The sequence below is a fragment of the Narcine bancroftii genome, chromosome 1, assembly GCF_036971445.1.
Source record: "Narcine bancroftii isolate sNarBan1 chromosome 1, sNarBan1.hap1, whole genome shotgun sequence".
In the NCBI taxonomy this organism is placed as follows: Eukaryota; Metazoa; Chordata; class Chondrichthyes; order Torpediniformes; family Narcinidae; genus Narcine; species Narcine bancroftii.
In genome coordinates this window covers 249,334,083-249,347,994 of record NC_091469.1, presented here as the reverse complement: position 1 = coordinate 249,347,994, position 13,912 = coordinate 249,334,083, and the positions used below count along the sequence as shown (strand labels likewise).

At 49.8% G+C, this 13,912-nt stretch overlaps 1 protein-coding gene across 1 annotated transcript in view; it reads left to right on the top strand.

The window, feature by feature from the left end:
- The window catches only part of LOC138740976 (myosin-binding protein C, cardiac-type-like), a 337,578-nt gene extending 327,610 nt beyond the window's left edge, over positions 1-9,968 (top strand). The window contains exons 25-27 of the mRNA XM_069894359.1: positions 3,401-3,537; positions 5,350-5,536; positions 9,669-9,968. Coding sequence (XP_069750460.1) covers positions 3,401-3,537; positions 5,350-5,536; positions 9,669-9,721 — 377 coding nt within the window. The 3' untranslated portion in view covers positions 9,722-9,968. The remainder of the gene's footprint in view (positions 1-3,400; positions 3,538-5,349; positions 5,537-9,668) is intronic.
- Positions 9,969-13,912: the final 3,944 nt, after the last annotated feature.

Below are 13,912 nucleotides of genomic sequence, written 5' to 3'. Positions count from 1 at the left end.
CCACCTTTTCATCCAGGTCATTTATAAAAATCACAAAGAGCAGGGGTCCCTGTGGATCCCCACCAGTCCACAACCTCCAGGCAGAATACTTTCCGTCCACTACTACTATCTGCTTTCTACATGCAAGTCAATTTTTATCCACGGCCAAGGTTCCATGGATCTCATACTTCATGACATTCTGAACAAGTCTCTCATGTGGAACCTTGTCAGATGCCTTACAAAAATCCATGTCGACCACATCTGGCGCCTGACCCTCATCAATTTCTTTTGTTACCTCCTCAAAAAACATAATTAGACTCGTGAGGCACAACCTTCCCTTCACAAAGCCTTGCTGATGGTCCTCAAGTCGACTGGACTTCTCCAAATGCTCATAGATCCTATCCTTAAGAATCACTGGTCTATAATTCCCAGGATTCTCCCTATTACCTTTTCTAAACAAGGGGACTATATTTGCTATTTTCAAATTGTCCAGCACAAAGAGGACTCAAACATCATAGCTACTGCCCCAGCTATCTCTTCTCTCACTTCCCACAGAAACCCGGGGTACATCGTGTCTGGCCCCGGAGCCCTATCAATCGATGTTTATAAGAAGATCCAACACTTCCTCTTCCTTAATCTCCACGTTGTCCAGCCACACAAGTCTGTTTTATATCAACCTCACCCTGATCAAATTCCTTTTCTCTTGTGAATACTGAAGCAAAATATTCATTTAGGACCTTCCCAACTTCCCCTGCCTCCAGGCATATGTTGCCTCCTTTATCCTTTAGTGGTCCCACCTTCACTCTCATCATCCATCTGTGCTTCACATACACTTATAACACCTTGGGGGTTCTCCTTAATCCTACATTCCAAGGCTTCATGCCCCCCTTGAGCTCTCCTGTCCTTTTTAAAACTCCTTCCTGGCTACCATATACCTCTCATGAGCTCTTCCTGTTTCCTGCTTCCTAAATCTAATCTGTGCGTCCTTCTTCCTCTCGATGTTGCATCACATGTTTCATTACCATGGTTCCCTTTTGCTACCACCTTTCCCTGAACCCAGCGCGAGGGGGGGGGGGTCCCTAAACTTCCACATTAGTTCCGTGCTTTCTCCCATGAACATGTTTCCAATTTATTCTCCCTAGTTTCCTACCTCAACCCCTCATCATTAGTCCTTTCCCATTTTATCCTTGTTCATAGCTATGCTGAATCTAAGAGAATTGTGATTTCTCTCACCAAAAAGCTCCCCCACTGCGAGGTCCGCCACCTGACCAAGTTAATTACCCAGAACCAGATCCCATATGGCCTCTCTTCTCATTGGCTGGTCCACACACTGTGTCAAGAATCCTTCTTGAACACACACCGGACAAATTCAGCCCCATCCATCCCTCTTGTAGTCAGGAGGTCCCTGTCAATATGACGGAAGTTGAAATCTCCCATAACTACAACCCTGTATTTCCTGCCCCTTTCTAAAATCATTGTCCTGAGAGTTATTTGGAGGCCTATTGAGTACTCCCAGCACAGTGATTGCGCCCTTCCTATTTCTGACTTCCATCCACACAGATTCAGAGGACACTCCCCCTGCAGCGTCCTCCCTTTCTATAGCTGAGATACTATCCCTGACCAAAAATGCTACTTCCCCCCCCACCTCAAATCCCCAACCTCAGCTCTTTTCCTATTCCTTTTAAAACACCTAAACCCCGGTACCTGCATCAGCCAGTCCTGGCCTTCCATCTGCCAAGTTTCAGTAACGGCCACATTATAGTTCCACATCCTGATCCATGCTCAAAGTTCATCTCCTTCATTCCTCATACTCCTGGCATTGAAATAGACACATTTCAAACCCTGTATCTGGCTGCATTTATGTTTTGTCCTCGGCCTGTCCGTCCCCACAAACACAGAACACGTAGTGTCATGCTTTTGATTTTCTGCCCTAATATGTGCACTAATATTCTGATTTCCATCCCCATGCCCCCCGCCAAACTAGTTTAAACCTGCCCCAAAAGCTCTAGCAAACCTGCCCGCCAGGATATTGGTACCTTTCCAGTCAGGTGCAGCTTGTCCTTTTTGTACAGGTTAGACCTTCCCTAGAACAGGTCCCAAAGATCCACAAATCTGAAACCCTGCCCTTTGCACCAACTCTTCCGCCAAACATTCATCTGCCACAACTTCCTATTCCTATCCTTTCTGGTGCATGACGCAGGCAGCCATCCTGAGATTACCACCCCTGAGCCCCTGCTTTTTAACTTAATTTTTTTTAAATTTAAATTTAAACGTGGACAAACAGCACGGTTACAGGCTTTGTCAGCCCACAAGTCCATGCCGCCCAATTTACACACCCCATTGATCTATACTCCCAGCATGATTCAAACAGTGGGAGTAAACTGGAGACCCAGGGGAAAACCCAAACAGACATGGGGAGAACGTACAGACTCCTTACAGACAGCGCAGGATTTTTTTGGTGGGGTAGCGTCTGTGGAGAGAGAAGTCATGTCAGTAACCCTTCCGACTGTTGGGGGACTGGGGTGATAGCCTGTGTTTAACAAGGGCCAGTGTAAGGTGTCCGACTGATCCCAACAAGTTCCGATATCGACAGATGTAATATTACCTGTGAAACTGCTGCTGCTCACGCCTAATGGTGGCTGGAGTGGTCACAAAGTTAAATGGGAAGGGGTCGAGAGCAACACACTAACGAGCTGGAGAAACTCACCAGGTCATGTAGCATCCACAGGGAGTAAAAACTGTGCTCCCGTTGTGGCCACCTCTCCAATGTGGAGACTGAGAGATCGTTTTGCTCTGCCCGCTGCAATAACGGCGATCTCTCTGTGGCCACACATTTTAATACCCTGCCTCATTCCCATGCTGTCCATGGTCTCATGCACTGTCAAGGGGAGAAACAACACCTAACATTTACTCTGGGCAATCTTCAACTGGGCGGCATTAACATTGAGTTCTCCAATTTCTGCTAATTGCACACCCCCCTCCAGTCTCTCTCAGTCCCCATTCAACTCTCCACCCCTTTCCTCACCCACCCCCCTGCCGCTTCTCTTCCCTCACCCACCCCCCCCTCATCTGTATCCACCTATGTATGACCTCTGACCTGCCGGCTCCTGCTCCTCCCCCTGCCCCTTCCTTCCTCCTCGCCTCTTCCCGCTCTTTTTAATTCAGGCACCTGCCTGTCTGCTCATCCCTGACGAAGGGCCCAGCTCTGAAACATTGGTTGCCCTTTACTCCCAGGTGTTCTGGGACTTGCATCGGAATGGCGAGCTTTGCTCCACTGCATAATGTGAAGGGCTGGGGTGCAGCTGTGAGTCCATGTCCCACTCCCCTTGCCTTGCCCCCCCCCCCATGTCCAGTTTGGGTCTTGGAGGTCACCAAGTTGAATTCAGCCACCAATCACATCTCTTCCCTCTGCCTCCTGCAGGAATGGACTACAAGCCACCCAGCTACAAGCAGCTGGACTTCACTGAGCCACCCAGGTTCACACACCCACTGGTGGATCGCTCTGTCATCTGTGGATACAACACCACCCTGAGCTGCGCCCTACGAGGGACCCCCAAGGTACTGCATGTAGTCCAAGCCCACCCTACACCAGAAGCATGGCCAAGAAGCTCAACACTCCCTACCTCTCCACCCTCATCCCTCTCTCTCTTCATCTTTCTCCCCCTCCATCTTCTTTGTCCCTCACTATCCTCTCTCTTTCTCTTGCTCTCCATCCTTCTTTCCCTCTCCATCCCTCTCCCTCATTCTCTTCCCCTTTTCATCGCTCCCTCACCATTCATCCCTCTTCCTATCTCATTCACCACTTCTCTTTCACTCCATCTCTTTCCCTCTCTTCTCTCTCAATCTCTATGAACTCTCTCCTTCTCTAAATCTCCCTCTCCTCTTTCCCTTTCTCCCATCTTTCTACCCCCTCCCAACCCCTCTCTCCGTCATTTCCTCACCATCCCCAGAAGCAAAATGTGAGCAGGTGGGACATGTGTGGGGGGGGGGGGTAGTATAGATGGCCTGGGCAGGTGGGATGTGTCAAGGGGGGGGGTAGTATAGATGGTCTTGGCAGGTGGAACAAGTGTGGGGGGGCACAGCATAGATGATCTGGGCAGGTGGGACATGTGTGGGGTGGGGGGAAGTATAGATGGCCTGGGCAGGTGGGATGTGTCAAGGGGGGGTAGTATAGATGGTCTTGGCAGGTGGAACAAGTGTGGGGGGGGCACAGCATAGATGGTCTGGGCAGGTGGGACATGTGTGGGGTGGGGGGGGAAGTATAGATGGCCTGGGCAGGTGGGATGTGTCAAGGTGGGGGGGCAGTATAGATGGTCTGGGCACGTGGAACATGTGGGGGGGGGGGACACTATAGATGGTCTGGGCAGGTGGAACATGTGGGGGGGACAGTATAGATGGTCTGGGCAGGTGGGACACGTGGGGGGAAGTATAGATGGTCTGGGCAAGTGGTACATGTGGGGGGAGAGAATAAATGGCCTGGGCAGGTGGGATGTGTCGGGGTGGGGGGGCAGTATAGATGGTCTGGGCAGGTGGAATGTGTGGGGGGGGACAGTATATATGGTCTGGGCAGGTGGAACATGTGGAGGGGGGTACAGTATAGATGGTCTGGGCACGTGGAACATGTGGGGGGGGGACACTATAGATGGTCTGGGCAGGTGGAACATGTGGGGGGGGCAGTATAGATGGTCTGGGCAGGTGGAACATGTGGAGGGGGGTACAGTATAGATGGTCTGGGCACGTGAAACATGTGGGGGGGGGACACTATAGATGGTCTGGGCAGGTGGAACATGTGGGGGGGGGCAGTATAGATGGTCTGGGCAGGTGGGACATGTGGGGGGAAGTATAGATGGTCTGGGCAGGTGGAATGTGTGGGGGGAGACAGTATAGATGGTTTGGGCAGGTGGAACATGTGGAGGGGGGACAGTATAGATGGTCTGGGCAGGTGGGACATGTGGGGGGAAGTATAGATGGTCCGGGCAGGTGGTATGTGGGGGGGCAGTATTGATGGTCTGGGCAGGTGGAACGTGTGGGGGGCAGTATAGATGGCCTAGGCAGGTGGGATGTGTAGGGGGGGCAGTATAGATGGCCTGGGCAGGTGGGACATGTGGGGGGCAGTATAGATGGTCTGGGCAGGTGGGACAAGTGTGGGGGCAGTATAGGTGGTCTGGGCAGGTGGGATGTGTGGGGGGGGGGCAGTATAGATGGCCTGGGCATGTGGGACAAAGAGTCTGTTTTCACTCTGTCCCTCTCTCTCCTTTGCTTTCTCCTCATCACTCCTATTTCCTTTGTTTTCCCTCGCTCTTCCACTCCCTCCCTCTGTTGCCCCACTTCTCCATTCTGCTCACCAACCACCCTCCTCCTTGCCCCCAGCCCAAGGTGACATGGTACAGGAACCAGGTAGATCTGTCAGGTGATGCACGCTTCAGGAGCTTCTGCAACCATGGAGTGCTGACACTGGAGATTCGGAAGCCCTGCCCTTTTGATGCCGGGACATACAGCTGCAGAGCCATCAATGCATTGGGGGAGGCAGAGAGTGAATGTCAGCTGGAAATCAGAGGTGAGGATACTCTTAGTGGAATGTTGCTGGAGCAGGGCAGGCAGAGGGCTCTTTCCTGTCCCCGAGAGCATTTCAGTGTACCTTGGAGCATTCCACTGTACCTCAGCTGCATCCCAGTGATCCCAGCTCCGTCCCACTGCATCCCAGTTCCTTCCTAGTGCATCCCACCTCCGTCCCGGTGCATCCCAGCTTCGACCCAATGTATCCCAGCTCTGACCCAGTGTATCCCAGCGCTATCTTTGAGATGCAGCTTGCCACGATGAAACATTTGCATTGAGTTATGACCCAACCCTGCTGATATGATACAGCTGCAAAGCGCATCATTAACGAGTCTCTCCAAAGAGCAGTGCAGATAAGGGAGTGCATCTGGTGTGAGCCTTCCCAGGAATGTCTGTGTTAAGACACTTCAGTGCCATTCCTCCCACCATGCAGTAAACAGATGTCTGCCTCTGGGTCAGTGTGATTCCTTCAGCCCCATGAGCCCAAGGAGCCATTGATACAAGTCTTCTCCCAGTTGTCGAGAATCCTCAGGTGGGAGGGACCCAGCTTCCACTGAAGTTAAGAAACAAGTCCTGGCGGGCCACTGCTGCTTGGATAGGCTCAGAACCTGGGCAGAGCAAAATCTTCCAAACCACCACAGCCTAAAATGAAGATGCACCTCCCCACTTTCAAGGACATCCACACATGCACTTTTGGAATTTTGACAACTACAAATTCTGGGCTGACTGACGAGAGAGAGCTCAATCAGTACTGCTGCTTGCACAGTGTGCCACTCTCTCAGCACTGTGGACTGGGACTCAGCCTGGGCTTTAGGCAATTTGCATCCCTGAGTGGCACAAGCAGTTCCTGGGGCTGTTAAGGCGAGTCCACACAGCTCCATAAGTGTCCTCTTGAATTGTACAGGTCAATGTGGGATCCAGTACTGTCTCAATCCCGACCTTTCCCACTTCCAGTTTACAAAATTTCACAATACCCACATTAAAATCAGTCCCCTCGAAGTCTTATCTAACACCCAATCAATGACTGTGAACAAAAGCTCTCAAAATCTACCCTCTTGATAATCTTGGGGTTTGCCGAAGTTGCTTCTCTTTGGAGTGAGTACAGGTCCATCCATACTGATACTTTGTTGGAGACACCTGCTCCTGAGATTCATTTGAGTGAATCTTTGCTGCCTGCCTTCATGGTTGGGCCACTGCCCCAGGTTTGCATCCAAATGCAGATATACTGGATCGACCACAGCTCCCTATTTAATTTAGATACAACACAGTAACAGGCCTTTCCAGCCTATGGGCCCATGCCACCCAAATACACCCATGTGACCAATGAACCTTCCATGCTCATTTGCCTCAAGATCGCGGGAGGAAACTGTAGCATCCAGAGAAAACCCACGAAGTTCATGAGGAGAACGAACTCCCTACAGACAGCACCAGATTCAAACCATTTGCTGGCACAGTAATGGTGTTGCGCCACTGCCATCCCAATCTGGGTTTATGGTCCCGTGGCAGGGTCCATCTAACCATGCTGAGCTGATCTCTCTCCCTCCCCAACTCCCCCCCGCCCTTCGATTTTTCGTTCATAGTCTCCTTTCATTGACTCTGGAATCTCGTTGTACTCTCCATTCTGTTGCCATGTTTTTAGAAGATCGAACACTCCTTCAAGCACATGATAATGTACCTGCTTACTGAAACCTACTTCACAACCATCAAACCCTTCCCTCCTTCACACCCATAACCCTTTACTGTTCTGTCATGCATGTGCCCATAATCCCTTTTAAATAAGGAGCCCAAAACTGTACCCCATACTCCAAGTGAGGCCTCACCAGAGCCTTATAAAGCCTCCACATCACATCCCTGCTCTTGTATCCTGTCCCTTTATGATGTCAACATTGCATTCACCTTCTTCACCACCGACTCAACCTGGAGGTTGACCTTCAGGGCATCATTTGCCTCAAGATCGCGGGAGGAAACTGTAGCATCCAGAGAAAACCCACGAAGTTCATGAGGAGAACGAAATCCCTACAGACACTTTGCATCTCCGAATTTTGAAGCTTCTCGCCATCCCAATAATAGTTTGCACTTTTATTCCTTCTACCAAAGTGCATGACCGTACATTTCCAACTTCTTTTCCCATTCTCCTCATCCATCCGTCTCTCTGCAGCCTCTATTACCTGCCCTTCCACCTATCTTTGTATCATCTGCAAAGCCATTTATTATACAATCCAAACCATTAGCATACAACATCAAAAGGGGACTTGGTGCTGGCCCCTGTGGAACACCACTGGTAACCGGTAGCCAAGCAGAGTAGGAAGATCCCCTATTCCCACACTCTGTTACCTGCTGATCAGCCAATGCTCTACCCGTGCAGGTATCTTCCCTATAATTCCACGGGCTTTCATCTTGTGAAGCAGCCTCATGTATCGCACTTTTTTGTCCACGGCCTTTTATTAGCTCACATTTCTCAGTTGATGCACAGACGTTTAGAGTTCGATTTTTTTTCCTCTCCTTATTTTGTGCAACTCTGTTACATTTAAGTCCACTGTGGATATTCTGGAATTTAAGGAATTCTGGAGGAGGGCTCCAACATAGCCACGATTTCTATGCATCTGAAGTACCTGGGGATCTGGACCTGGAGATTTGGAACCTGGCACCTTCTCCTTTACTAACCTCGATGACAAGGGGCTCTCTTTCTCATTTGTCCCTTGCTTTCCAAGATTTCCACTATGTTCCTTGTGCCTTCGACTTTTTCCCTCCTATCTGAGGGAAGTCCCCCTATTTCTAGCAGTGTTTTATTTCCATATCATTCGTGGGGAGGGTTTACACGAGCTGGAATTGGTGGGGTGGGCATTTCCAACAGAGAGATAAAGCGAGGCCAGGGAAGTAGCAGATGAGTTGAATAGTCAGGAACAAAGCCAGTAGCAGGTGGGTTGTGCAGAAGCACCAAAGACAGGTCAGGGAAGGAGTGATATCGGGACACGAGGTGGAGAAATTACAGCTCAAATAGAGTGAACAAGTGTGCTCTAATTGTGAAATTGTGCAGCTATCAGCTAATCAAAGCCAAAGGACAGTTAACCTTTAGGATGCTGGGTTTAATCTCATACACAATGATGCAGCTGAACTTCATGAAAATAGGTTGGGCCACAAGGAATGGGGTTAATCATTCTGGTTGACCAGTCCCAATAGTGGGCTCAGGAAATCCAAGGTGCAGGTGTAAAACAGAAATCTTTTAGGACTTGATCCTGCATGGGGACTGGATGGTGATGAGAGGATCAGACTCCAGAAAAGATTGCTTTAGAACATAGGACATAGACAGTTCTAGCCCTTTGGCCCACAATGTTGTGCCCACCTATGCAAGCCTACTCCACAATCTCATCCTTCCCTGCCTCACAGCCACACCCCGGCAATGCATTCCAGGCACCCATCACTCTCTGTGTAAAAGAATTTGCCTCAGACATCCCCCCATAAACTTCCCTCCACTCACCTTAAACCAATGCCCTCCAGTATTTGCTATTGTCATCCCAGGGTGAAGGCGGATAGATGGTCACCTCTCATCCTTCATGGCTTAAATATGAGGCAGAGACTCCTGGAGTTGTCTGGTGTAGAAGTAGGCCTTAGGGCACACGTTCAGACTCAGGGAGGACCAAGATATTGAGAATGAATGGGAAGAAAGGAAAGTGGCAGTGAACATAAAAGCCACAGATCTTCCTTGAGATGGAAAATGTGGAGAACTGATAATGGGCAGAAAGGAAGTGAGTCTGTGTCTGTCTTTCTCAAGGAAGGCACAGCAGTATCAAATGTTCTGGGTGGATGGATCCTGGATGAAGTCTCACCTCTCTGCCAGTGCTCTGAATGCCAATCATTAATGGGAGTCCTGTTCTCTTTCCCTACAGTGCCATAGGAGCCTCATCAGTGCCCTGCAGAGGTAAGTTTGTCTGAACAGAGGGGAGGGTGTGAGAGGATGGGGAGACCATGCCCCTCTGGCGAGATGGTGAAGCAACCAAGTTCATGTACCCCCTTGATTCCCAGCCGACAGTTTACTGAGGCAGTCAGGAAGGTGGCTGGAGAAATGGGTAGGGCAATGAGACCCGCTGTAGATCTGGCTGGGGAGTGACTGTGATCTTTCTTCTTGATTGCAGAGTGGAGCAAGGAGGCAGCGGTGAGCCCTGACCCTGCTGAGCCTTGGGCCTGAGTTCAGATGTGGAATTGCCCCCCCTCCCCCCACCCGCAGCCTGGACCAAGGCCACTCCTCACACAACCCACTCCACCAGCTCCTTAATGCTGTGTACTTATCCCAGTCCTACTGCTTCCCCTGATCTCTGTGAATGTGTGTGTAAGGGAGAGGGGCACTTGTTCTTGCTATCACAACTGCACACCGACTGTAGCAGGTGTGTTCTAGTTAGGAGTCTGTGTGCAATGTACTGGAATAAACTCTTCCCCTAACACCCACCTGCATGATTCTGCTGATGAGTTTTTGGACGTGAACAAGGAATTCTGCAGATGCTGGGATCTAGTGCAGGACTCAGAAGTGCTGGAGAAACTCAGCAGGTCATGCAGCATCCAACTGGAGCACTGCCCTTCTAAGGCCGCAGCCTTCTCAATGGAACACCTCAGCTTTTTCCCAACCACCCTCCCTCTTGTATCCATCATACCTGTTAGTCTGTGCTCCGCCCCTGCCCCTTCCCCCTTCCTCCTCACCCCATTCCCCACCTTCTTATTCATATGTCTGCCCGATTTCCAGCAGTTCTGAAGGGCCCCAGCCAGAAACTTCGACTGCCTTTCAGGGATCTGGGAAGACAGAGAATTTACTGAAAGTAGCATCGTAGGTTGATAGGGTCATAAAAAGGCCTTCATAAATCAAATTATTGAGTTTAGGAGTTGGGATGTTATGGTGAAGTTGTACAAGACATTGGTGAGGCCAAATTTGGAGTATTTTGTGCAGTTTTGGTCACCTAACTACAAGAAAGATATCAATAAAATTGAAAGAATACAGATTTACTAGAACGCTGCTGGGACTTCAGGAACTGAGTTACAGGGAAAGTTTATGATTTTATTCTCTGGAGCGTAGAAGAATGAGGGGAGATTTGCTTGAGGTATTTAAAATTATGAGGGCTGTAGATAAATGCAAGCAGACTTTTTCCACGACCTACCAAGGTCAAGTCATAGTGGTGAGATCTCTGGCACAGGCCTGTGGCTCAGAAGGGAAAAGAGGGGAGCTGCAGTGTTAGTGGATTTGTTGGGGCAACAGACAAGAGATTCTGTGGAAGAGATTGAGGATCCCGCATGGTGCCAGAGTTCAGGATGTCTCAGATCAAGTTCATGGTATTCTCAAGAGGGAAGGTGAGCAGCCTGATATCATGGATGTAGCCCTGCAAAGTGAGTTCTGGGAGTTAAGTGCTAAGTTCAAGGACAGGACATCCAAGGTTTTGATCTCAGGATTGCTACCCATGCCATGTCCCAGTGATGTCAAAAGATAGGAGAATGCAGCTTAACACGTGACTAAAGTGATGGCATGGGAGCGATGGCTTGAGATTTCTGGATCATTGGGCTCTCTTCCAGGGAAGGGAGAACCTGTACTAGTGGGATGGTTTGCATCTGAACTGGAGATGAACTGATATTCTTGTGGGAAGGTTTGCTGGTGCTGCTCTGGGACATTTAAACAAGATTTGCAGGGGGAGGGGAACCAGAGTGCCAGGGCAGATTTGGGACTGGTTATGGAAAAGGATGATGCAAAGCCTGCAGATAAAGACATGTCAACAGTGGACATGAGAGAGAGGGAAGGGGAGAAACAGGGGAGAGAAAGAGGGGGGAGAGGAGAGTGAGGGAGGGAGAGATAGAAAACAGACAAAGGAGAATGAGAGCGGAGAGGAGTGAGGCTGGGGTCAGTGATTCAGGATTGTACTGTGAATGGTGAAGGAGGGGGGGGGCAAGGAGAGGAATATGATGGGAGAGGGTGATGGAGAGGGGGCTGGAGTAGGGTGGAGAGGTGGCGGATAAGGAGGGGGGGAGAGGACAGTGGAGGGAATGGGTGGTGAGGGTGTGATGGAAAGGGGCTGGAGTGGGGTGATGGAGAAGGAGGTGGGGAGAGGGGAATGGAGAGATGTATGAGGGAGAATGAGAGGTCACAAACAATTGAGATCCAAGAACACATGTGAGAGAGCTCGAGTGGCCAAGAAGCTTCAGAGCCTTACTGCTGTGTTGAGAAAGGCAGACCAGATGGCATCAACCCAGGTACCAAATTCAGACACAGCAAATCCCCTCCCAATGCCATCAGCAAAACACGATGCTAGAAATCTGGGGAAAAAAACCCCAGAAAATGGTGGGATAAAAAAAACTCAGCAGAGAGATGTTAAACGTGTCGGATTGAAATCCTCACAGCTCTCTGGGCACGAGTGTGGACTGGTGGAACTGTCACAAAGACTGCTCGAACTGTCACAAAGACTGCTCAAGGAGCAGAGACACACCCCTCCAGCACCCACCCTGGGGTACTCTGTCCCACCAGTGGGACTCTTCACCAAAGGTGATGGTGTACAGGTGTGGGTGGAGGAGGGAGTAGTCTTGGGACTTCCCAACACTATATCCCAGGATAGGAAATCCTTTGCTCCCACTTCAGCTGACAGATCAGCTCTTCTCCCACAGAGGATGCACCCTGGGTGGGGTCTCAGTGTCCGTCACCAGAAGGGTTTCGGTCCCACTACCATGGACAGAGGCAGCAGGTGAACTGATCGCCAGTCCATGGCACCACCCGAGCAGCGACAATAGCCATGACCTCCTCCTCAGCTCAGGGCAATCTGGCCACTCAGATCTGGACATGGGCCAGGTGTTGCAGACCACTGGCAGAGGTGTAGCTGTTGCCCCCACGGTCTGAGACCACTCTCACATTGCCACCACCGGCAGCGGAGAGACAAGCTGCAATGACCTCAAACAACCAGTTATAGTCCGGTGAAGCTGCAACTTCTTGTGGTTCTCGTCATCAGGGATTTTGTCCGTGGGTCAATACAGCAGCCTCTTCCACAAGCAGGTCAGGGGGAGTCAGACCAAGAGGCTGCCATCACTGTAGGGGTCTTGGGCTCTCCAAACATCCCCCGAGGTTCTCAAAACCATTTTGAGTGCTCCTTCTGCGCAGAGCCGCTCACGTGTAGGTCCCACCCACAACAATCCCTCCCGTTTCTCTGTATTAAATTCCACCAAACATTCTTCAGGCCATCTACCCGGCCAATCAAGATCCTGCTGCAATCTTCGGCCACCGTCTTCACTATCTACAATGCCAGACACTATTGTGTCATCCACAAACTTGCTGATCACGCCATGTACATTTTCATCAAAGTCCCTGATATCGAGGACAAAGAGCAGTGAACCCTGTGGCACACCACTAATAACAGGCTTCTAGTCTGAAAAGCAACCTTCCACCATCACCCTCCGTTATCTTCCACAAAGCCAATTTTCTGAGTTTTCACCTTGGAATCCATGCGATCTCACCTTCTTGAGCAGCCCATTGTGTGGAACCTTGCAAAAGGCAGTCGTTTGTTGGCCTTCATTGAAAGAAGATTCAAGTGCAGGAGTAAAGATACTAAGGCCTTGATGAGATGACAAGTGGCATGTAATTTCCTGCATTCCTACGAGTCTGTGAACTACTGTCAGTGAACTTGGCTACATCTACAATTAATTCAACTGGAGGTGCCCCATCAGTTACTGAATGACAACTGGAAAATGACCCCCCCCCTCACCCCAACAAAATTTCCAACCCCTCTCCAGACATATATCAGAAGCATATTTCAGTTGGCACCTCATTAAAACTCTTTTGGAAAACAAAACACACTGCATCTTCTGTAGTATAGAGCTGGAGACCTGGGTTAGAATCCAGCATTATCTGTAAGGAGTTTATACAATCTCCTCGTGTCTGCGTGGGTTTCGTCCAGCTGTTCCGATTTGCTCCTACCCTTTAAAAACATACAGGGGTGGTAGGTTAATTGGCATATTTGTCGGACACAGGCTTGTCAGCTAGAAGGGCCTGTATTCATACTGTATGTCTATATTAAAAAAATACTTTGTCCTTCACCTACCCTCATTTCATTTATTAAAGAATTCTAATGCCATTTGTAAAACAACTTCCCCTTTCAAAAACCACAGCGAGTCTGTTTGAAGGTGATGATATTCTAAATATTTTGCTGTTACTCCCTTAATAATTGTCCCCAAGTAACAGTTTCTGCCCTCTCTTGAATCATGACGTTACATTTCTGGGTATCCATTGGTGGACAAAGGCAGAAGCTGTGGAACGTTGGAAGGTCACCACAGACTTTAAAAGCACTGGATATCGGGCAGACCAGCCTCCAGAGATTGCCTCATGCATTTCCAAAATGCAAACAGCTTCAGGTTTATCCCT